Consider the following 24,739-nt stretch of genomic DNA (forward strand, 5'->3'; position numbering starts at 1 on the left):
TTTTTCTCTTCTTTTCTTGTTTTTTTCTATTTATACTGGCCTCTCCTCATCTTTTCTCTCTTCCTCTCATCTGTTCTCTTCATTCCATTCTGTTCTTTTTCTTTATTTTCTTGTCCGTTCCACTTTTCTGTCTTTTTCATTTCTTACCTCTCTTTTTTCTCCTCCTCGTCTTTTATTTCAATTTTTTTCTCTTCCTCTCCTGAATTTTGTTTTTTCATCCCTTTTTCCCCACACTTCATTTCTTCTCCTTTCTTCTTCTTTGCCTTTCTTCCCTTTTTCTTTTTTGCATTTCCTTCTCTTTTCTCTCCTCTCCTTTTCATCATCTCTCTTCTCACTTTTTCTCTTCTTTTTTGTTTTTCTTTCTTTTTACTTTTTTTTTTTTTTTTTTTTTTACTTCCAGCTGCTCCAGCACAAAACTTAAAAAAGCAGAAACTCAAGACTGTGATGTTTCAATAAAAAAGTCAGTGAAGTGTTCAAACTGCTGCACAGAACTAAGCACACACACACACACACACACACACACACACACTCACCCACACACACACACACACACACACACTCATCCACACACACATTATGATAATGTATGGGTTTAATATACTCCTACTGTTCATAAAATAATACATCCTTAACATATTACATTATACTTCATTTCTTTATAGACTGTCAGGATCTGTGTGTGTGTGTGTGTGTGTGTGTGTGTGTGTGTAAGAGAGAGAGAGAGTGTGTGTGGGTGAGAGTGTGTGTGTGTGTGTGTGTGTGTGTGTGTGTGTCCCAATCCCACACCACTGTTCTCTTCATCTGTCCTAAAACTCCTTAACACATTCTGTCCTTCTTTCCTTTTCCTTTGTTTCTTTCCTCTTTTCTTCTCATCTCCTCTTGTTCTCTATTTCTTACTTTCCTCTTACTTTTCCCTCTTCTTTTGAATTCTTCTTTCATTTATTTTCGTCCCCCTTTTTCTTTTCTGTTCATTTCCTTGTCTTTCTCCTCTTTGACTTTTCCTCTCATCACCCCTCTTCTCTTTTCTTCTTCTTTTATTTCTCTCCCTTTCTGCTCCTTCTTTTCTTCTCCTTTCTTCCTGTTTATCTAATTCGTTTTTTACCTTTTTCTTACTGTTCCCTCTTTCTCTGCTCCTGTCCTTTTCACTTCTCTCCTCTCTTAAATTTGCCATCTTACTCATCTCCTCATTTTCTCCTCCTTTTCTATTTTTCCTTTCTTCCTTCCTTTGCCCCTTGTTCTCTTCTTTTCTTTTTTCTTTTCTCTTCTTTTCCTTCCCTCCATTTCAATATTTTTCTTCTTTCCATTCCTTGCCTCCTCCTGCATTCTTTCTATTCTTTTCCTTTCTTATTCTTTCTTCTTTTTTTAGCTCCTCTTTTTTTTCTGTACATTTCATAACTCCCTCATTTCCTATTTTTTCCTCTTCTCTTCTTTTCTTCCTGTTCTCCTCCTCTCTGTCTTTTTTCCATTGCTTTTTCTTCTTTTGCTCTATTTGCATTTTTCTTTTTCTATCTTTGCTATCACACTTCTCTTCTTATTTCATTTTCTTCCTCTCCTCTTTTGCCTTTTCCTCCTCTTTCTGATCTTTCTATTGCTCTTTTTTCCCTTTATTATTATTATTATTATTATTATTATTATTATTATTAAATTAGAGTTTACCTGCAAACAGAGCGACGTTGGCGTGTTTGGGGTCGTAGGGACATCGTGCCATTCCACTGACTGTCTCACCCACCATCTCCAGAGTGTCTGCCTGCACACACACACACACACACACACACACACACACAGTGATGTATTAGTAATGAGAAGTCACAGTGAGATTCTGCTTCTGTGTGTGAGGACGACCAACACTGAACACAAACTCCATCCTGCTATAAAATATGGAGAGAGAGAGAGAGAGAGAGAGACAGAGAGACAGGGAGGGGGCATGATACAGGAGACAGACAGGAAGAAGTGACACAGAGAGAAAGAGAGAGAGAGAGAGAGAGAGAGAGGAAGATACAGAGAGAGAGGGAGAGAGAGCCAGGTGAGTGAGACAGGCAGAAAGAGAGAAAGAGAGAGAGAGAGGAAGATATAGAGAGAGAGGGTGAGTGGGACAGGCAGAGAGAGAGAGAGAGAGAGGGAGAGAGGGAGAGGGAGAGAGAGAGGGATACTAAAAGAGAAAGACAGGGAGGACAAGTGAGACAGGACAGACAGACAGGCAGAAAAAGAGAGAGAGACAGAAAGGTAGAAAGAGAGAACGGGGAGTGGGAGCAAGAGAAAAGGAGAGAGAGAGAAAATTTCTCGCCCCTACATCGACAGGTGTAGTGTTTCATTACCAGAGAGCAGTAAAAGTGTGTGTGTGTGAGTGTGTGTGAGTGAGTGAGAGAGTGTGAGTGTTGCAGTGTCAGGTGCAGGTAAAGAAGACATCTCGATGTTTGTGTGTGAGACAGTATGTCTCAGTTCCGTTCATTACGTGTGTGTGTGTGTGTGTGTGTGTGTGAGAGAGAGAGAGCGAGATAGATAAAGAGATAGAGAGTGTGAGTGTGTTGCGTGAGGAGCAGCAGTCTGGATTAATATTTACACTAATGTTTAATACATCTATTGGTCAGGTTTTGTTGCTGTCACCATGTGTGTGTGAGTGAGTGAGATTGTGTGTGTGTGTGTGTGTGTGTGAGTGTGTGTAGCAGCAGGGGATGATGGGATACGGCAGCACTCTGGTGTGTGGAAGATGAAAGTCGACACAGCGGGAGACACTGTGAGCAATCGCGCCGTTTATTTATGAGACTGGAGCTTTCCGGAGGCAAAAACACACACACACACACACACACACACACACACATACACACACACACACACAAACACACACAGACAAACACACTCACTGTGTAGTTGGCGCACAGTGGGTTGAAGGCGTTGGTGCCGCAGATGAACAGACCGCCTCGTCGACTCAGCAGGACTTTAATGTAGTTACGACATTCGTCCTGAAAAAAGACGACAAAAACAACACACCTGATGATGATGATGATGATGATGATGATGTCACTCTGCACATAGTCACGTGTCAGTTTTCATATTGTTTGCATTTGTTTTTTTTCCCATCAAGAACAGTTTACATGTCATGGTGGAACATTTCGTCGCTTTTTTAAAGTCGTGTAAATCACTGACATTAGCTTGTACACGTGTCTGAAGAGTTATTAGCTAATTTAGCTAGTCAGATCTCTCTGCATACAATCGCTAGCCGCGTTAAATCACAGTTTAACCTTTGGAGGAAACGGAGCTGTGTCTCATTCCGCTTGTGGCGACGTTTCCAAGCGAGCTAGCTAATTCAGTGCTGAACCATCGCTAATCTTCCTGCTAGCAAACGTACTGACACAGAAGCAGAAAATGGCTAATCTTCTTTGCGTTACAGCTGTACTCAGTGGAAGTTGATAAATCCTACACCTTCTAAACAGCTCTGCTCATGCACATGCTCATTTGCATAAAGAAACGCCCCCAAATTGCCATATATGGTAAACAACTTCCCTTTAAAAAGCCCAGTAGCCTGCTTGTGATACTGCTTGATAAAAGAAGACTGACACTGAAGTAGCATAGCAGGAATGTGCGTAAATATACACACCTCCTCACACACAAGAAGAAAAAATGTGTGTATGCAAGGAAATTATGTGTACTCATGGTTGATAAACGAGACCCCTGGACCACCATGGCAGCTGATGGTTAGAAACTAGCCTCTGCACTTAGGTTACTATAGCGCCCCCTTGCCGCGATGCTCAGAATGCAGCTCGTGGCTGTGTTATGTTATAAATTTTGCTATGACATATTTATTACTTTGCGTAGCTCGAAGCATGCTCGTTCGCGTTCAAGTAGAGACCTAGGATATGTTTCAGCGCTAATTTAGCGATGAATGATAAGTGTGTTGCTATCTTGCTTTTTTATAACTCATTAAATCAGAGAAGCATGTGACACAAGCGCTAACCGTCACCATGGTTACAATATGTGTGTGTTTTCTGTGTCATAGACAAGTTATTCGACATTTCTAAATTTTTCTAAAAGTTATTCTTTTATAAAATTATTGAAATTATTGAAATTATTCTAAAAGTTTCTAAATATTGTTAAAATATCAGTGTGAACCTATTAAGAGGGGGGCACTTATTTTTGGAGCTTATACACTGCTATCTAGGGCTCAGATATGCCTTTTACTTCAGCTCCATTTTGTACTCATTATTAATTAAGTGTTTATTACATTGTAACTACTCATTAATAACAGCTCAGTAAATAAAGTGCGATCATGAGGTGTACACCGATGTGTGTAGAAAATATCTTTAATATTTACATTTTACAGTCTGAAAACTAACTTGTCCACGTGTGTGACATCACATGACTTCATTACAAGTGTGTGTCCGGATTTTAAGGTGGATAAAATGTTTATCGTTATAAGAAAGAGCGATTAAACTCGATATACGTCACGTGACATCAGCAAAACACTGCTAGCTCATTCGCTAACGTCGCGCTAGCTGTCAGCTTTAATTAGCATTTTATCTCAACCTTCCAGTGTGTCACTTTATAAAGCCTTTATAAGCTCTTTGGAATGAATGATAAAAGAGTCGAAACGCTGATTTCTTTTGTAACTTTCCATTTGTAGTTAAATGTGAGTTGTAAAATGTTGTGACTCTTTTGTTTTCTCTTTTGCTGCACGTCATTTATTCCGTCTTCTGTCTAAAATCTAACGCTCTCGAGTCGTTCATTCAGAATGAAACGCATTTCAAACCGTATTGTTCAATCGGTAATTACATCATCACGCCAGCTAAAGGGCTTTTTATTTGCTTTTATGTGAAAGAGAGAGAGAAAGAGAGAGAGAGAGAGAGAGAGAGAGAAACACAGAAATACAAAAAGCAGAATGGAAAGAAAAACAGTGAAAAAAAAGGAGGCTGGTGCGATAGAAAGAAAGATAGTCAAACAAAGGAAACCACTGAGAAAGAAAGACAGAAAGACAGTAAAAGAGAGGAGGATGGAGAGAAAGAAAGACAGATAGTGAGAGAGTACTGATCTGTGAAAGGACAGACAGACAGATAGATAGATAGATAGATAGATAGATAGATAGATACACTATATTACCAAAAGTATTCGGTCACCTGCCTTGACTCACATATGAACTTAAGTGCCATCCCATTCCTAACCCATAGGGTTCAATATGATGTCGGTCCACCTTTTGCAGCTATTACAGCTTCAACTCTTCTGGGAAGGCTGTCCACAAGGTTGAGGAGCGTGTTTATAGGAATTTTTGACCATTCTTCCAAAAGCGCATTGGTGAGGTCACACACTGATGTTGGTCGAGAAGGCCTGGCTCTCAGTCTCCGCTCTAATTCATCCCAAAGGTGTTCTATCGGGTTCAGGTCAGGACTCTGTGCAGGCCAGTCAAGTTCATCCACACCAGACTCTGTCATCCATGTCTTTATGGACCTTGCTTTGTGCACTGGTGCACAGTCATGTTGGAAGAGGAAGGGGCCCGCTCCAAACTGTTCCCACAAGGTTGGGAGCATGGAATTGTCCAAAATGTTTTGGTATCCTGAAGCATTCAAAGTTCCTTTCACTGGAACTAAGGGGCCAAGCCCAACTCCTGAAAAACAACCCCACACCATAATTCCTCCTCCACCAAATTTCACACTCGGCACAATGCAGTCTGAAATGTACCGTTCTCCTGGCAACCTCCAAACCCAGACTCGTCCAGCAGATTGCCAGACAGAAAAGTGTGATTCATCACTCCAGAGAACGCGTCTCCACTGCTCTAGAGTCCAGTGGCGGCGTGCTTTACACCACTGCATCCGACGCTTTGCATTGCACTTGGTGATGTGTGGCTTGGATGCAGCTGCTCGGCCATGGAAACCCATTCCATGAAGCTCTCTGCGTACTGTACTTGGGCTAATCTGAAGGTCACATGAAGTTTGGAGCTCTGTAGCAATTGACTGTGAAGAAAGTTGACGACCTCTTTGCACTATGCGCTTCAGCATCCGCTGACCCCTCTCCGTCAGTTTCCGTGGCCTACCACTTCGTGGCTGAGTTGCTGTTGTTCCCAAACTCTTCCATTTTGTTATGATAAAGCTGACAGTTGACTGTGGAATATTTAGGAGCGAGGAAATTTCACGACTGGATTTGTTACACAGGTGGCATCCTATGACAGTTCCACGCTGGAATTCACTGAGCTCCTGAGAGCGGCCCATTCTTTCACAAATGTTTGTAAAAACAGTCTGCATGCCTAAGTGCTTGATTTTATACACCTGTGGCCAGGACAAGTGATTAGGACACCTGATTCTGATCATTTGGATGGGTGACCGAATACTTTTGGTAATATAGTGTAGATAGATAGATAGATAGAAAAAAAGACAAAGTGAGAGAGAAAAAAGAGACAAAGTGAGTGTGTGTGAAGTGTGTGTAGAGTGTGAAGTGTGTGTGTGTGTGTGTGTGTGTGTGTGTGTGTGTGTGTGTTAAGAGGATTCTATTACTCTGGCCATAAAATTAAGTGATCACTGTGTTTCCACTGACCATAAATCTCCGCTTTAATTGAGTTGTCCACTTCACACACTCTTCACACAGTACACACACACACACACACACTCTTCAAAAAGTACACACACACACTTCACACTCTACACACACTTCACACACACTCGTCACACACACACACACTCTTCACACACTACACATACACACACTCTATACACACACACACTCTACACACACACATTCTTCACACACTCTACACACTCCACACACTCATATAAAATGCACTTTAGGGGCTGGGCTAGATGTACAGATGTACACATTGAAGGACAGACAGAACAGACATAAATACTTCACCTCTTTTTTCCACACCATGCTTTTATCCATTTATAGTTATAATGGTTGCTATAGTAACAATAAATAAGGAACGATTCGGGTGCAGTGAGTGAAGAGGAAAGCTCGACCTGCACCATAATTAAAGATCAAGGCTCCATTTCTGAAAAGATTCATTCTGTTATTTGGTGCCTGTACAGTTTAAGGTGTGTGTGTGTGTGTTAAATATCACAGTCACCTCTCACTGCTTGTGTTAAAGCTCTGAATTATTCATGCTTCAAAACACAGATGAATTACCTCAAACCTGTGTGTGTGTGTGTGTGTGTGTGTGGGAGAGAGAGACAGAAAAAGTGTGACATGGCCTCTGTACTTGTCAGTCACAGTGAAGGAGGCGTGGCCTCTGTACTTGTCAGTCTCAGTGAAGGAGGCGTGGCCTCTGTACTTGTCAGTCTCAGTGAAGGAGGCGTGGCCTCTGTGTGTCAGTCTCAGTGAAGGAGGCGAGGCCTCTGTACTTGTCAGTCACAGTGAAGGAGGCGTGGCCTCTGTACTTGTCAGTCTCAGTGAAGGAGGCGTGGCCTCTGTGTGTCAGTCTCTGTGAAGGAGGTGTGGCCTCTGTACTTGTCAGTCTCAATGAAGGAGGCGTGGCCTCTGTGTGTCAGTCTCAGTGAAAGAGGCGTGGCCTCTGTGTGTCAGTCTAAGTGAAGGAGGCGTGGCCTCTGTAGTTGCCAGTCTCAGTGAAAGAGTGTGACATGGCCTCTGTACTTGTCAGTCACAGTGAAGGAGGCGTGGCCTCTGTGTGTCAGTCACAGTGAAAGAGGCGTGGCCTCTGTGTGTCAGTCTAAGTGAAGGAGGCGTGGCCTCTGTAGTTGCCAGTCTCAGTGAAAGAGTGTGACATGGCCTCTGTACTTGTCCGTCTCAGTGAAGGAGGCGTGGCCTCTGTACTTGTCAGTCTCAGTGAAGGAAGCGTGGCCTCTGTACTTGTCAGTCTCAATGAAGGAGGCGTGGCCTCTGTGTGTCAGTCTCAGTGAAGGAGGCGTGGCCTCTGTGTGTCAGTCTCAGTGAAGGAGGCGTGTCCTCTGTGTGTCAGTCTCAGTGAAGGAGGCGTGGCCTCTGTGTGTCAGTCTCTGTGAAGGAGGTGTGGCCTCTGTACTTGTCAGTCTCAATGAAGGAGGCGTGGCCTCTGTGTGTCAGTCTCAGTGAAGGAGGCGTGGCCTCTGTAGTTGCCAGTCTCAGTGAAAGAGGCGTGGCCTCCATACTTGTCAGTCTTAGTGAAGGAGGCGTGGCCTCTGTGTCTGTTTAAAGTAGCTCTTGTTAACTCCTCTGTTAATCTGTAGTAAATTAGTGTGTGTGTGTGTGAGAGAGAGAGAGAGAGAGAGACCACTTCATTACTGGAAAACAATCTGGCTAAGTGCGATCAAAAATGGCAATTAAAATTCCTTTATTCAGGCTCATCATGTATCTCCCAGCTAACAGCAAACACGACGTGTGTGTGTGTGTGTGTGTGTGTGTGCAGGAAAGTCTCCTCTCACACAATCACAGCTCGATGCGTCTGTCTCTCGGCTCGGCCGTGCAGAAACATTTAATTACTGAAAGCTAATTACGCCAACGGCAAATGTGTCAGAACTGACTCAACACACAGGAAACAAGGCAAGCGTGTGTGTGTGTGTGTGTGTGTGTGTTCTACAAGTGCGACTGTTATGACTGTGTATATACAGTAATGTATAGATGTACTGTATATGTAACTGTATTTTTATCTAAAAAAGTTATTAGCTAATTATAACATATACATCACTGCAGTTTACATGTGTATGTACTGTGTGTGTGTGTGTGTGTGTGTGTGTGTGTGTGTGTGAGTGTGTGTCTTGTTCCGTAATACATTAGCATTAACTCATTAACTATGCAGGGACAATTAACTCGCTCTCTTTTTCCAACACTGAGTTTATTTTAAACGTTTTTGATAAACATCTAACAAATCATTAAGAAAATATTTAAGAGTTATATTTATGAATATTTTGCATCTTCTGTCATTTCTTCCTCATATCGTCTCAGGGAGTTTTTCCTCACCGCCGTCGCCTCTGGCGAGCTCATTAGGGATAAATTCATACATTTAAAAATTTATATCCTGAATTTATATATTTCTGTAAAGCTGCTTTGTGGCAACGTCCTTTGCTAAAAGCGCTATACAAATAAAATTAAATAATAATAATAATAATAAAGAGAAGAAGAAGAAATTCGTGTATTGAGGAGGATTCATACGTGATCCGTACTATTCACACATCCCTACAATATACTGTCATTTTATTCATACTGAGTTCTTTGCTAATAATTTACCGAAACGTCTGAGGAAAATCGTTAACAAATATGAAAACTGGGAAAAAAGGAACAGCTGCAGCCAATCAGCAGGTAGAGTGAGGGTTAACGAGAACAGCAAGCTGTGACCATATATGGAAAGTAATTAAAAAGGAAGAAATGGGGTGCTGAGTGTGACGGGTCAGTGGGAACAGAATCAGGGCACAAGTTTCAAAGATGTTAATAAATTAAATAAAAGAAAAAAAAAAAGAATATAATAATAAGTATTAATCATGTGAAAGGTCAGAGCGCAGTACAGTGTAATTACAGACAGGATCAGATATACGTCTCTCTCTCTCTCTCTCTCTCTACTCTGAGAGTGAACAGGTGGAGTGACCTCCCACTCCCCACCCTTCTCTCTCTCTCTCTCTCTCTCTCTCTCTCTCTCTCTCAATCTTTCCCTTGTTTATCTCACATCTCACATTGTCCGGATTGTGTGTCAGGTTCCACCCTCTGCATTAAATGACCCTCTGTTTCTCTCTTTCATTTCCTGAGGGGAACTAAGTCATCTCTTGGCCCACAAACACACACACACACACACACACACACACACACACACACACACAGAGAGAGAGAGAGAGAAAGAGAGGAAAACCCGATGCGAGACAAAAATAAGATTGGGGTATGTGTGTGTGTGTGTGTGTGTGTGTGCGCGTGAATGTGTGTCTTTCCTCCTACCTCGTGCTTGCCCTTCATCCTGCAGATTTTGATGTCGTTCCTGTTAGACTCCCACGTCCTTTTCTGTAACACACACACACACACATACACAAGGTAACTCTACCATTACTCATTGCTCTAACATTGCTTTACAGTTACTATAACATTCCTCAGTTACTCTAACCTTCTCTAGCTGTGCCCTAATGTTACTCACATATTAGTCTAGTGTCACTCAAATACTGTATTACTCCATTAACATTACTCTAGAGTTACTCTAACATCACTGTCAGGTTCATCTAACATCACTGTGTTACTCGGATATAACAGTACTGTAAGCTGAACATTACTCTAGAGTTACTCTAACATCACTGTCAGGTTCATCTAACATCACTGTGTTACTCGGATGTAACAGTACTGTAAGCTGAACATTACTCTAGAGTTACTCTAACATCACTGTCAGGTTCATCTAACATCACTGTGTTACTCGGATATAACAGTACTGTAAACTGAACATTACTTTAGAGTTACTCTAACGTTAATCTAAGGTTCCTCCAATGTTACTATGTTACTCTGATGTAACTATAAAAAAACAATAAAATTACTCACTAACGTTGCCATTACTCTAGCATTATAACGCTGATGTAATGTAGATTCTCTCTCTGTACTGTAACTGTAAGGTAAATCTAAACTGAGTGCACTACAGATGTTTATTAATTAATGATTTCATAGCATTTTAATCAATTCTTAAGACCACAGAAGAACGAGACAGAGTTCAGGAAAAAGGTCTCACCTTACTGTAAAACATCTCGTCTCCAACCATGTTGTCCAACTCCACGCGAAAAAGGTCATCCCTGACACACACACACAAACACACACACACACACACACACACACACACACAGGAAGGCAACAACTCATTAAGTCCCTTAAGCAACCCGTAACTTTAAATTTAGTAAACGTGTTAATTAAAATGAGCACCGATTTCACACAACACACCGAACACACCTCCACTCCAAATGTGTGAATATACCTTTATCTTTCATCAGATACATTTCACACGCAATTTAGCCCTCGTAATCTTCATTTACATGTGTGTGGTAGGTGACGGGGTATTTGGGAGACTGACGTCCGTCTGTAACCTGCAGGCTGATGATGCAGGACACGAGTGAGTTGATCAGCGCGCTGTTTATTAAACCAATAACTGTCGTCATGGGGAAGATCACAGGCAGGATCATCCATAATCGGCGAGCGGGAAACAGACACGGTGTGGAAACACCAGAGAAACCAGGGAACCAGGAAACACGTGGAAACACGGCTCAAAAACACGGACGTAAGCGTGGACCAGTCTTCGCGACAAGACTTCGCGACGAGACTGAGACACAGAAGGGCTAAACAGACCGTCTAATCACTTATTCTGATAAACACCAATCACATGAAAAGGGCGGAGACAAGCCACAAATCAAGCACGTCTCACACACACACACACACACACACACAGAAGGAATTCATGACACAGAATGAAAATCTGATTCAGCTCTGTTTGAGTGTAATGTAACTGTAATGAACGATACATTAGCTACAAAAAGTCCACGTGCTGCTCGTTAGTCACAAAAAATCAGGATTTTAGGATGCGCATAGAGGACGGCATCTCTCTCACACACACACACACTCACACACACACACACTCACACTCACGCAAATCTCGGAGTAGATGTAATGTGGTGTGACGTTGTAACTCGAGGCCGTGCGGTTAATTATGACAAGCGGCTCGTCTCCGAGCTCCTGTTGTGGCGTTTCCTAACATCAGTCCTGCCTAAAGGAGCTGAACTGAGTGTGTGTGTGTGTGTGTGTGTGTGTGTGTGTGTGTGATTTAATGAGCTCCTGCATGTATAACCGCAGCCCCTGTGAGGCCGCCAAGGATGATGGGAGAATACCCAGAGTCCTCACCTTCTCTGTGCTCATGAATCTTGTATATGATTAGAGAGTTTCTCCTGAGCTCTCTCACTCTCTCTCTCTCACTCTCTCTCTCTCTCTCTCTCTCTCTCTCTCTCCGTGTCTCACTCTTCACATTTCTTTCTTTCTTTCTTTCTTTCTTGTTCAACTCTGACTGTTTTTCTCCCCTTCACTCCATTTCTTTGTCCGTCCATCTCTCACTCTCTCACTTTGTTTATTCTCCATCTGTCTCTCTCTTTTTCTCTCTCTTTTCTTTTCTCTCTTCACCTCTCTCTCCATTGCTTTCTCTCTGCAACTTCCTCTTTCCACCTCTAGCCTTTTCCATCTCTCTCTTTCTCTCTTCACCGTCTTGCTCTCTTGTCCTCTCACGCCACCTTTTTTTTGTCATTTTTTGTCTTTTTCTTTTTCTTCAATGTCCTCTATCGTATCTCTCTCTTTTTTCCCTCTCCATCCTCCTCTTACCTCTTTCCCTTGTTCTCCTTTTCTCTATCCATCCTTCTCTTTTATTTGCTCTCTCAATCTTTTACTCTGTCTTTCTGTTTCTGTCCATCTTTCTGTCTCTCTTCACCTCAGTGTCTCGTTCTCTTTTCCTCTCTTCTTTTTGTCATCTTTTTCTCTTTCCATGATGTGCTCTGTATTTCTCTTTCCAACTCTATACTTCTTTCTGTCTCTATCCTCCTCTCTACCTTGTTCTTTTTCTCCACCCATCCTTCTCTCCTTCATTCTCTCACTCTATTTACTTGTAGTTTCTCTCTCTCTCTCTCTCTCTCTCTCTCTCTCTCTCTCTCCCTCCCCATGTCTCTCACTCATCAGCATGTTATAATCAGATGTACTGATCTTACTTCTGTGATCTGTAACCTACCACCTGTATGTGTGTGTGTGTGTGTGTGTGTGTGTGTGTTAAGCCTCCCTCCCTTTAGTGCTCTTCTAACACCCCTAAAATGGCTAAAGAATTAGCATACGCTTAGCATATGCTAACACAACATCTGTTAATTATGCAGGTGTGTGTGTGTGTGTGTGTGTGTGTGTGTGTGTGTGTGTGTGGTCAGAGGTCACGGTGATGGGATTCCTCAGGGATGGAGTGATGGAGATTAGCATATGCAAATAAACACATCTTCAGTCTTTCTCAATCTGTTCTTCTCTCTCTCTCTCTCTCTCTCTCTCTCTCTCTCTCTCTCTCCATCCTTCATTTTCATCCTTGCATGTCTGTCTCCTGACTACCTTTCCATCTTTCTTTCTCTCCACCCCTCTCTTTCACTCGTTGTGTCTTTCTACCTCTCCATCCTCCTTTTTCCTCTATCTGTTTTTCCCTCCATCCCCCTTTCTCATGATCTTACTTCCTCTCCATCCTCTTGTCTTTCACTAATTCTGTCTTTTCTCCTCTCTATCCATCTCTCACTTATTCCTTCTTTCTCTCCATCCTCGTCTCTTTCACTATCTTTCTCTTTCTCACCATCTTCCTCTTTCACTTCTGTCTTTCTTTCTCTCTATCCTCCTCTCTATCCTCATCTCTTTCACAATGTTTCTGTCTTTCTTTCGCTCCATCCTCCACTTTCACTTGTTCTGTCTTTCTTTCTTTTCATCCGTCCTCCTCTCTTTCACAATCTTTCTTTCCATCCTCCTCTAGCTGTCTCTTTTGGGCTTTGTCATTCTCTCTATCTCTTTTCCATTTCTCTCCTTTCTCTTACTTGTCTTCCTTTAGTCTTTCCATCTTTTCTTTCTCCCCATCTTCCTCTCTCTCACTATTTTTCTCTCCATTCTCTTCTAGCTGTCTCTTTAGCCCTTCATCATTCTCTCTCTCTCTCTCTCTCTTTTTAAAGATCAGTAGTATAGAATTATTATATTAGTGTAAAAGAGAAAGAATTGTACTCGTTTTCATCCTCCTTTACTTCCTGGACATGGCTCTGTGCCAGGATTTAGAAATGAAATAAAAATCAAAGTTACACGTCTTTATCTACTTTACCTCTCTTTCACAACTGTCTCATTTCCAGAACACGTGGCAGGCTTTGATTCATCATCACAGTTTACTCGAGCACGAGCCGAGCGAGAGAGAGATTTTCACACGGAGAAATAAACACAGCTCACTTTTCTAGTCGAAGCGAGTTGAAGCGATGTGAAGGGATTTTTAGAGACTCAGATGAGGAAAAAGATCCTGCACTGATGTTCACGTTATTAATCACAGCACAAATAGCAACTTGATGCAGCTATTCAATGCGTTTCACAGTGCACGCAAAACACGCCTGGGACACGCCCACTACGTGCACTCTGCTGATGTATGATGGAATGAAGGATCACTCCTGCCTTTATTTACATCCTCTTTCGTGGAACACATGGTTGTAGAGCAATGAACTAATCATGCAGGATGAAGATACACTCGCGATACATGAACTGAAGAAAAGCTCCAATGGGAAAGAAGTTGTCATGGAAATCGACAGTAGCCTCACCCTTACTGCGAACGAATGTTTATTTAACAAGATCCATTTTAAAATCCATTTTAAAATAAGAATGCAAGAATATCTAACTTAATATATGAATGACTTTGACCTTACAGACTGGAGCGGTAGTGAAGACCGCCATTAACAAGTCCAAGATGAGTCCAAGACCAAGACAAGCCGAGATCGAGTCAGGACCGAGTCTGAAGAGAGTCGAAGTCAAAATCGAGTACAAATAAAAGTCAAGTCAAGATCAAGACAGAAAAAAATCTACTCCTGGTGGAGTACTTCACCTAATCAGCTTCATCTGTGCACCGTGCCAATGAGTAACATTGTTATGACATTATTATTACATTAAACAAACATCATTTTTACACAATCTCAGTTGAGAGCAAGAGCACAAGACCGAGATGAACACTGCTGGTCACGACTCTGTGCCTGATGGGTAATTAAATGCCACGAATGTGCCCTCTATTGTGCCCTCTATTGTGCCCTCTATTGTGCCCTCGATGGTACATAAAGGTGCTGAAGTGCCCTCTAGGCTGCCCTTACAGTGGAGAATACGTGATGCCGTGCCCTACAGGGTTCCCCTACACGTAAGGAAACATGATGAAATACCACGGGTGCCAATTTTAGTGGTGAAAATGAGATGTGCTCCTCTATAGAGGGTTCCTCTTTATTAGAAAAGCCATGACTTAATGCCCTCCAGATGCCCTCCTTTGTTTATGTTTCACCCCTGCCCCTCAGACCGCCTGTGTCTGCCCCTGGAAGCACAGTCCAGCTACAGATGCCCACAAGTCAGAGACAAGTCCAAGTCGAGTCAGGAAAAAAAAACACCTCGAGATTGGAGATGAGTCCTACAGCTCTACTACAGACAGACGAGCTCTTCTTAACACGAGCGTTTAAACGTGAAACCTCGTCTCTGTAAGAGAGAACGAAGTACAATATTTTTGCCATTTTATCAGCTACACCTACCGTACCTCAGAAGCCAGCGCCTGGTGGATGTCGACGCCCAGCGTGGCCAAGAAGCGTCTACTTCAACAACTTTAACTTTTTGTGTAATGTGTAAAGACTGGCTATGGTCATCATTTATTTATTTGTTTGTTTGTTTGCAGAATAATAAACAAACAAACAAACAAATAAATAAATGATGACCATAGCCAGTCTTTAATTGGTATTAAAATGTACGTATATTTGTTTGCTGAACACACACTGAGTCACAAGAAGTTACAAACAAACAAACAAACAAACAAACAAACAAACTAACAAATAAACAAATAGGGGCAAGGCTCTGTCTGTAAGAACAAACTCATTAATCATGCTGATTAAATTAAAACGGTATTAAAACACTTAGTTTCCATAGTTCTTTCACAAAGGTCCTCGTATTATTATATATTTTGTTATAAATTAAAAATATCTATGAAAAAAACCCGAGGTAGCATTTAAAACTATCCCAGTTCTGCAGGAAAAAACATGCACGTGGTCTATAAAGCTCTGGCTTTGGGATGAAATCATGCACAAAAATGTAGTAAATCGAGTGGAATGTGTATTTCTCCACTCTCTTCCTGTAAATGTGTGTGAGGAGGTGAAGTGCACTCCAGGTTTAGGTTCGTACTCCGGTGCGTAACACACAATGTTGTTCACACAGACTGCGGCCTAATTCCACTAAACTCAGCCTCAAACAGCTCGGTACATCTGACCCTCAGTGCTGTGTGTAAGTGCGTTTTGTGTGTTGTGTGTGTGTTGTGTATGCTGTGTGTGTTGTGTATGCTGTGCATGTTGTGCGTGCTGTGTGCTGTGTGTATTGTGCGTGTTGTGTGTATTTGTGTTGTGTGTGCTGTGCCTGCTGTGTGTGCTGTCTGTGTTGTGTGTTCACTGTGTGTACTGTGTGTGTTGTGTGTGCTGCGTGTGTTGTGCGTGCTGTGTGTGTGTTGTGCATGCTGTGTGTTGTGTTTTCATTGTGTGTGTTGTGCCTGCTGTGTGTGCTGTGTGCGTGCCGTGTGTTGTGTGTTCATTGTGTGTGTTTTGTGTGCTGTCTGTGTTTTGTGTGTTGTGCGTGCTGTGTGTGTTGTGTATGCTGTGCATGTTGTGCGTGCTGTGTGCTGTGTGTATTGTGTGTATTGTCCGTGTTGTGTGTATTCGTGTTGTGTGTGTTGTGTGTGTTGTGCGTGCTGTGTGTCCTGTCTGTGTTGTCTGTGTTGTGTGTTCATTTTGTTATGTGTGCTGTGCCTGCTGTGTGTGCTGTCTGTGTTGTGTGTGTTGTGTGTTCACTGTGTGTATTGCGTGTGTTGTGCGTGCTGTGTGTTGTGTTTTCATTGCGTGTGTTGTGCCTGCTGTGTGTGTTGTGTGTGTTGCATATTTTGTGTATGCTATGCGTTTTGTGTATGCTGTGCATGTTGTGCGTGCTGTGTGTGCTGTGCGTGTTGTGTGTATTGTGCGTGTTGTGTGTATTGTGTGTATTTGTGTTGTGTGTGCTGTGCCTGCTGTGTGTGCTGTCTGTGTTGTGTGTGTTGTGTGTTCATTGTGTGTATTGTGTGTGTTGCGTGTGTTGTGCGTGCTGTGTGCGCTGTGTGCGTGCCGTGTGTTGTGTGTTCATTGTGTGTGTTTTGTGTGCTGTCTGTGTTTTGTGTATTGTGTGTGCATTGTGTGTGTGTTGTGTGTGTATTGTGTGTGTGTCGTGTGTGTATTGTGTGTGCTGTGTGCGCTGTGTGCGTGCCGTGTGTTGTGTGTTCATTGTGTGTGTTTTGTGTGCTGTCTGTGTTTTGTGTATTGTGTGTGTGTTATGTGTGTATTGTGTGTGTGTCGTGTGTGTATTGTGTGTGCTGTGTGTGCTGTGTGCGTGCCGTGTGTTGTGTGTTCATTGTGTGTGTTTTGTGTATTGTGTGGGTGTTGTGTGTGTGTTGTGTGTGTGTTGTGTGTGTGTTGTGTGTGTGTCGTGTGTGTATTGTGTGTGCTGTGTGCGCTGTGTGCGTGCCGTGTGTTGTGTGTTCATTGTGTGTGTTTTGTGTGCTGTCTGTTTTTTGTGTATTGTGTGGGTGTTGTGTGTGTATTGTGTGTGTGTCGTGTGTGTATTGTGTGTGCTGTGTGAGTGCCGTGTGTTGTGTGTTCATTGTGTGTGTTTTGTGTGCTGTCTGTGTTTTGTGTATTGTGTGGGTGTTGTGTGTGTATTGTGTGTGTGTCGTGTGTGTATTGTGTGTGCTGTGTGTGCTGTGTGTGTGCCGTGTGTTGTGTGTTCATTGTGTGTGTTTTGTGTGCTGTCTGTGTATTGTGTGTGTATTGTGTGTGTATTGTGTGTGTTGAGCGCAGCAGGAAGCCTGGCGCACGTCTCCGGTGTGGGTGTTTCTGTTTTACATAATTGTGCGTTCTCGTCATGTTGGAATTACAGTCATTTTGGAAACGGTGATTCAGAGAACGCACTCAGAGCTGTGCGTCTTCGCTGACTCCGTTTCCACGGCAACGCATGCAAACGTAATGATCCAAACCACATTTTATTGCCGTGTGCTGGTTTACGATAGAACTACACTATACACAATACATACATTATATACACTAGTTATTTTAGGGAGATTATTAGATCAGATATTAGATATTAGATTGTGTATTCGATGAGCTCACAGATGTATTAAGTGGAGAATAAAACACTCCGTGTCGTGCTGTTGTGGGAAAATAATCAACGACAGGGTGGTGTGATGAAGCGGAGTCACTGTTACCACCCTGAGACTGAACATTTCCCAATAAAACCTCATGCTGAAGTGTTTTATTCCTCTTACACTACAGCAATTAGCCAACAACTCAACAATTTTTTTCTTTATTAAATGCCGACACATCGTACTTTTTATCCATTTATAAACCAGGTTCGTTATAGCAGCTCTAAACATTTCAGTGTTGGAGAGTCGATTAAACCTTCACAGCTATAAACAGTCGTTCCAGTGTCAGATTAAACCTTCATAAGAACAGATTTAATAAGACTTTATAGCTCTGAATTTGCGTTATAGTCACATATTTTAAATGTATTTTTATTAATGGTGTTCGAAGGCTCTGACTTCCGTTATAAGTGAGTTGAAGTAATTTGTAAATTTAAGGCTGCGTCTCAATCAGCTCGCTAGTTCACTCATCAGGGCGCTGATCAGGGAGGCGGCCATTTTAAGAGCTGTCTCAATCACAAAATCCTTCCAGTGCACTGGAACTTTGGCTCCCTAAAAAATCCCACAATGCACCGCAAAAACCAGGGAGCATCGATGCTCAGTATGTTCCCTTACAGGAAATGACATCATATTTTCTGAAGCCTTTCAGCTCAAAAAAAATGGCGGACGAACTCTCAGCCAACTTCGTCTACAAATCTAAGTAGCTTGTTATCAATAATGTAGATCTTAAATGATTACTTATGTTAGCGATTTTTAACTTTATTTGACGTTCTGTATACAGTTTGCTTGAGTCTAATGACTTTTAAGTGTTTAATGATAAAAAAAATAAATTCACTAGCTAGCCTACGATCCTGCTTGAGGTACCATGACAGAAACGATTAATCTAACAATTTTATATGACATATAACGTCAGAAAGATATCGGTCCTGCCTGTTATTGATAAACGCCAGTGGTGACGTTTTACAGCGTGAGTACGTAGTCATGTCTCCGGAAATTGAGTCATCAGTGTCCCGGTGTGTAGTGAATGTGTACACGATCTACTGATTCACGAGCTAGCGAGCTAGCAAGCTGATTGAGACGCACCCTAAATTCTTTTCTCTTCTCTTCTTTTCACACACATTACAGACACCATGGATAAAGATTAGGTTTAAAAAGATGGACTATTCCTTTAATTAAACTACCGCACGCACATTGCTGTTTGCTATTCATCCCATATTTGCTGAATTGCACCACTAGCACACCTGCTTTGGCTAATCAGTGTGTAATTAAGCTGAATGAGACGCACCGCTGGTGGAATTTAACAAATATGCGAGTCAGTCGAGGAGAGGATTTCGCACACTAGAAAAAACACACGCTGGAGATTTTTGTTGCCTTTCTGATAAAAATATTAACTTGCAGTCATTTGTCAGAGAATTAATCAGGTCCTGGTAGGAAACTCAGCCTTTTGGAGACGCCGCGTGACCCCGCGTGACCCCAGCGTGACCTCCAGGAGGCAGGTCACTGAAGGAATGTGTTGAGTTTCACTCCTTGGTGGGGTTTTAATATCAGATCTCTCAGCAGAAGTCACTCACACACACACACACACACACACACACTCTGACCTGGCCTGACTGGCGGTGAGATTAATGTGTGTGTCCTCGAGCTGGGAGGAAAGTTCATTATTAACGCAGGAGGAAACAGAGGCCAGTGTGTCTGCCTGGTTATTTATCGCCGCTGTGCGTCATGTGACTGTCTGTTTCTTTCCACACATTTTTACTGTTTCTAGAAGTTTCCGTGGATGATTCACACCGAGCTTCGCTACCTGACTGATATCATCCTAAAACTAAACTAGGGCTGGAAGATATGACGAAATAACATCCATATCGCGATAAATTACGTCACAATATGTTTTTCTGAGATGATGTTAATATTGTTAGATCTTTTTATAAATTTTTTTATTAAAAAAACTGATTTGAGGCAGCTGATGTGATGTTAAAAATTGTGTACTTAATCTTTTAAATAGTAAAATGTTATCTTTTTTTCTATTTTTTAGTGTAAAATAAATAAATATATATATATATATATATATATATATATATATATATATATATATATATATATATATATATATATACACAAAAACTACAAATAAAATTATAAATGAAATTAAATTACAAATAAATCACACATGTATATATTATATATACTATAATATATATTTTATTAAAATTTTATAATATTTTATAAAATTTTATAAAAAAAATTTCTCTCTTTCTGTCTTATAAAATCTTTCTTTTTCTCTTCATCTCTTTGTAGGATATGAAAGTTTTTCTGCGTCCTATACATGTCCCCTCTCTATACGTAAAAGTATATTGTAGCAGTAGGTTGTGTACCGTAGAAACGTCTTTGAGAGTTGTGTGTTGAGCAGGTATCTGATCTGATTGGACAGATTTTTTCCAATCTGGTCTAATGACGTATGACATGAACGTACATTATTATTATTATTTATTTTTTGTGCAATGTGCAGCTAAAAACCTGTACGTCCCTACGGCACATGTCTGGTGCTCAGCTCAGGAAATTACCCACAATCCCCCACGCTGACTCTCGCTGACGTCGCTTCCCTTCCTGCCCAGGTACAGCATGAGCTGATCCGGGGTGTGTGGGCGGAGCTAAAACCAGTACACACCACTGATTGGTCAGATGCAATCACACAGCATCAGCATGATTAATGTCTCGAGTTAAAATCTCTTTTTTCTGCCAAAACTTTTTTTTTCAGTCAGGATTTTATCGGTTTCGTTTTAATTCAATTATCCACAGTTCCACGTGATCCGAGTAAAATCCACCATCTTGAAATTAAATCCCAAATCCTAGTCACCTTCTTTGCGCCCTACATAGGGGATAGTGTACCAGCAGTGTGCACCCTACCTAGTGCACTACATGCACAGTATAGAGCACTATTCGAGATTCTCTCTGATCTCGCTCTATCTCTTCATGTTTCTGCAATTAATAAAAGTCATAGAACAGTCGTCTCTTTTTCTCTCGTTCTGCCTTATAAAATCTCTCTTCGTTTTTCTCTTCATCTCTTTGTAGGATATGAAAGTTTCTCTACGTCCTACACATGTCCCCTCTCTCTCTCTCACTCTATCACTCTCTCTGCCACTCTATCGCTCTCTCTCATTAAATCTTTTCATCTTCGTAGTCCATAAAAGTCCATTTCTCCCCTTTGCCGTCTGTTTCATTCTTTCTCTTTCATTCGCTCTCTCTTGCTCTCCTTGATTCATAAAATTCATAATCTTTCTCCTTTTTATCTGTCACGCCATGTCTCGCTCTCTTCTGCCAAATTGCTCCTTTGTCTCTTTTTTTTCTCTCCATCTCTCAGTTCTTTGCACTTTTCACACTCTCACCCTCTCTCTCTCTCTCTCTCTCTCTCGCTTCATCTCTCTCTGTAGCTCTGCATGTCTCTCTTATGTTCCTGTCACTGTGTCACTTCTATACTGTGCCTGTCTGTCTGTCTGTCTACCTGTCTGTCTGTCCGTCTGCGTGCCTGTCTGTCTGTCCGTCTGCGTGCCTGTCTGTCTTTCTGTCTATCTGTCTGTCTGTCTGTCTGTCTATCTGTCTGTCAGGACTTTTTAAAAGTACTCTCTTTTGTACTCTGTCTTTCGGTTGCTGAACTCTCACTCTTAATCGAATCTCTTTCTCTCTGTCTGTCTCATTCTTTCTCTCTCTACATCTAACTTTCTCACTATATATATGTCTCTTTCTTTTCCCCTCTTTCTTTTGCTCTCTCTCTCTCTCTCTCTCTCTCTCTCTCTGTCTCTCTTACTCTACATGTATCTCTCTCTATCACTATCCCACTCTCTTTCTTTTTCTGTCTATTTCAGTCAGTCTCCCTCACTCTATCTGTATCTCTCTCTCTATCTGTATCTTTCTGTCTCCTCTCACTCTCACTATATGTCTCCCACTGTGCATGTGCATTCCCTCTCTCTTGCTTTTTCTTTCTCTCCTTCTCTCTCTCTCTATCTCATCATCTCTATCTGTGTCTCTTCCTGTCTCTCTCTCTCTTTCTCTCTTTCTCTCTCTCTATCTGTACCTCTCTTTCTGTCTCTGTATCACCTTCTTTCTTTCTCCCTCTATCTGTATCTCTCTATTTATGCATCTCTTTTTCTCTCTCTCTCTCTATCTTTGTATCTCTCTCTATCTCTCTCTCTTACTCTCTCACTCTGAAGTTCATAACTCTTACCCCACCTTTCTTTTCTCTTCATCCATCACACTAACAATCTCTCACTCTTTTCATCTCTCAGTAGCTCTCTCTCTCTCTCTCTCTCTCTCTCTCTCTCTCTCTCTCTCTCCCCCTCTCTGTACTACACACTACATTTTGCCTTCAGTCGTTCACATGGAACTCATCACTAAAACTATCTTCGTCCAATTATGGTGCCCAAACCCTTATTCCAGTCTAATGGCGGTCTGAAACGGTGCGTTCTGATTGGCTGAGAGCAGTGAGGACGGTGTACAGATTATGTTTTCTCTGCAGTGAATCAGAGAACAGGCTCCGTGTCACACACACACTCACATGGTTCTGCTTAGCGTTTTAGTGGTTTTTATCCCCGACTAAGTGACCCGGGAGCGTCTGGGAGCTGGCGACTCAGGACGTTTATCGGCGCGCGCCGCAGCGGGAGCAGCTACAGCTATTTGCTGGATTTATTATCGAGCTGCTTGCCGGATGAAAAGCCACATTTCCTGTCGGTAGGAGAGTCGTTATTATTCCAGCACGGCTTCCCTGTGGACCCTCATCACTGCCTTTCCCATTAACAGCCCCTCTGTATGAGTGTGTGTGTGTGTGTGTGTGTGCGAGAGAGACATGGTCACATGACCCTTCTGCCGTAATACAGCCGTGATTATTAATTGCAGTGGCCTTTAGGAATTTTCCTAAGGGAACTGTTATTAATTTTAGCTCCTGTGAAACGGAAAAAAGGTGAAAGTCCCAAACGGAGTTGACCCCTGTGACCCCTCCCATGACCTCCGTGACCCCCCCCGCCACACACACTGTAAGCCATTTCAGCTAAATAAATATATTTATTTAGCCTCCTCTCACAACCGAATGTATACGGAGTGATTATTTTCACTGAGCAAACATCGGGCATATTTCAGACGGGGATAAATTAAAGAAACATGTTTCGTCTGCTCTGCCTGATCCCCTTTTTTTTTTTTCGCTCTTTCCTGATCCCAAATAAACCTCAGGGTCCGTTTTAACATCTAACACATGCCAGCTTATCTTAATATTCACCACTCGGGATTTTTACAAGCCGTGAAATGTTTACTTCCTACCGTTTCGCTACTACTTTTCACATTTATCAGATTCGCTCGCTGCCGAGCACGGGATGAGCGAGAGCAACTTCCGCATGTTGTGTGAGCTTGTGCATAAAAAACTGTATAATTTATATAAATTCCAAATTTGGAATGAGGGGCGGAGCCAGCGCTTTACAATTTAATTCTAAATTCATTCATATCAAATACAGCATTTATATTTGGCGACTCTTCAACATCTACATGAACTTCGCCACAATTTCTCTGCTTTTAATGTAACATGGAGCGAAGTGCTGCTTAAGCGCTCTGACTTCTCACAGTTAGAAGAAAGAAATTGCTGTATTTAAGCAGACTTTCAAATATTATTGGTCGTTTGTAATGTCGGTCCAGTGAAAGTAGGCAGGTCCTGACTACAAATTGTGCCAGACTCTCTGGAAACAAGCTACAAGTCTGAACTGCGAGATTAATTGTGTGTTAATTACGTGCATCACTCCTACCTGGCCCCGATGTAGAGCGTGCGGTTGATCTGCAGGACTCTCTGGATGTGTAACGGCTCCTGATTTACAGACGAGCTATGAGCTCGGCCGAGGAAGACCGGATACCTCCTTACGACTGGAGACATGCACACACACACAGAGAGAGAGAGAGAGAGAGAGAGAGAGAGAGAGAGAATATGCTTTAAATTAAATTAGTCTTACTGAACAAGATCGATTCACGTCTAAGCTGTATGACTTAAGAAATAAATGTAATACAAATTTTATTTGTATAGCATTTTTAACAATTACACACTGCCACAAAACAGCTTTAGAGGAATTCAGATTAAAGAAATTCTTCAAAAAAATGCAGAAAAGGCAACCAAGTGCATAACATTAGATATTAAAATGTGGTGATATAACTATACTGCAGGTTTCGATGGATTGCGACATGAAGAAACATCTCCTCGACCTTGACTGCTTTAACAGTGAAGTACCTCTCCACTCCTCCCTTTCCCTCTCTCTATCCTACTCATATCTCTCCATCTCTTGCTCACTTTCATTCCCTCGCAGCTCTCTATCTGATAAGGTCCTTCCTCCGGGCCTGGCGTCCCGAATTCCTCTCTGCTATCTCATGGATCAGTACTTCAGATCAGTAACCTGCGATCTCATACAAGACCTGGCCTAGCGTAACAGCTACGAGGCTGAAGGAACGGAGGAAACTGACTGCCTTTACTCTAATTTAATCAATCTGTGGTGTTTATACATAAACGGCAAATAAATCACAATTCAAACGACTCGAGCAAACGGGTGACAACTGGCAGCGGACGACGGGTTAAAGCACCATTAGCTGAACTTCTCGTCTGTTGTCGCATTTGTGTACATTCGAGTAATTTGTTTAAGCACTGTTAAGGGCAATCTAAATGAGGTCATTAACTCAAATGACTCGAGGCAGTCTGTCTCTATATGCCATTTGAGGATAGTCCACTAATTGAGTGCTTTAGGGTGCATTACGGGTCCAGATTCCTCCAGAAACACAGCATGTGGTCCAATTATTGATTTTGTTTACACAACTAAACTGAGTCACAGTAAAGCAAATGACTTGAGGCATTTATAATAAATAATCCCTTTGAATGATTTA

General features: G+C 41.9%; 1 protein-coding gene across 1 annotated transcript in view; it reads right to left on the reverse strand.

Annotated features, from left to right (window-relative positions):
- Positions 1–24,739, reverse strand: part of sema6bb (sema domain, transmembrane domain (TM), and cytoplasmic domain, (semaphorin) 6Bb) — a gene marked incomplete at its 5' end in the record, with an annotated part of 143,463 nt that overhangs the window by 49,386 nt on the left and 69,338 nt on the right. Inside the window, 5 exons of the mRNA XM_053235914.1 lie at positions 1,657–1,747; positions 2,862–2,960; positions 9,835–9,897; positions 10,604–10,664; positions 23,623–23,737. Coding sequence (XP_053091889.1) covers positions 1,657–1,747; positions 2,862–2,960; positions 9,835–9,897; positions 10,604–10,664; positions 23,623–23,737 — 429 coding nt within the window. The remainder of the gene's footprint in view (positions 1–1,656; positions 1,748–2,861; positions 2,961–9,834; positions 9,898–10,603; positions 10,665–23,622; positions 23,738–24,739) is intronic.

Source organism: Pangasianodon hypophthalmus, chromosome 8, assembly GCF_027358585.1.
Source record: "Pangasianodon hypophthalmus isolate fPanHyp1 chromosome 8, fPanHyp1.pri, whole genome shotgun sequence".
Taxonomy (NCBI): domain Eukaryota; kingdom Metazoa; phylum Chordata; class Actinopteri; order Siluriformes; family Pangasiidae; genus Pangasianodon; species Pangasianodon hypophthalmus.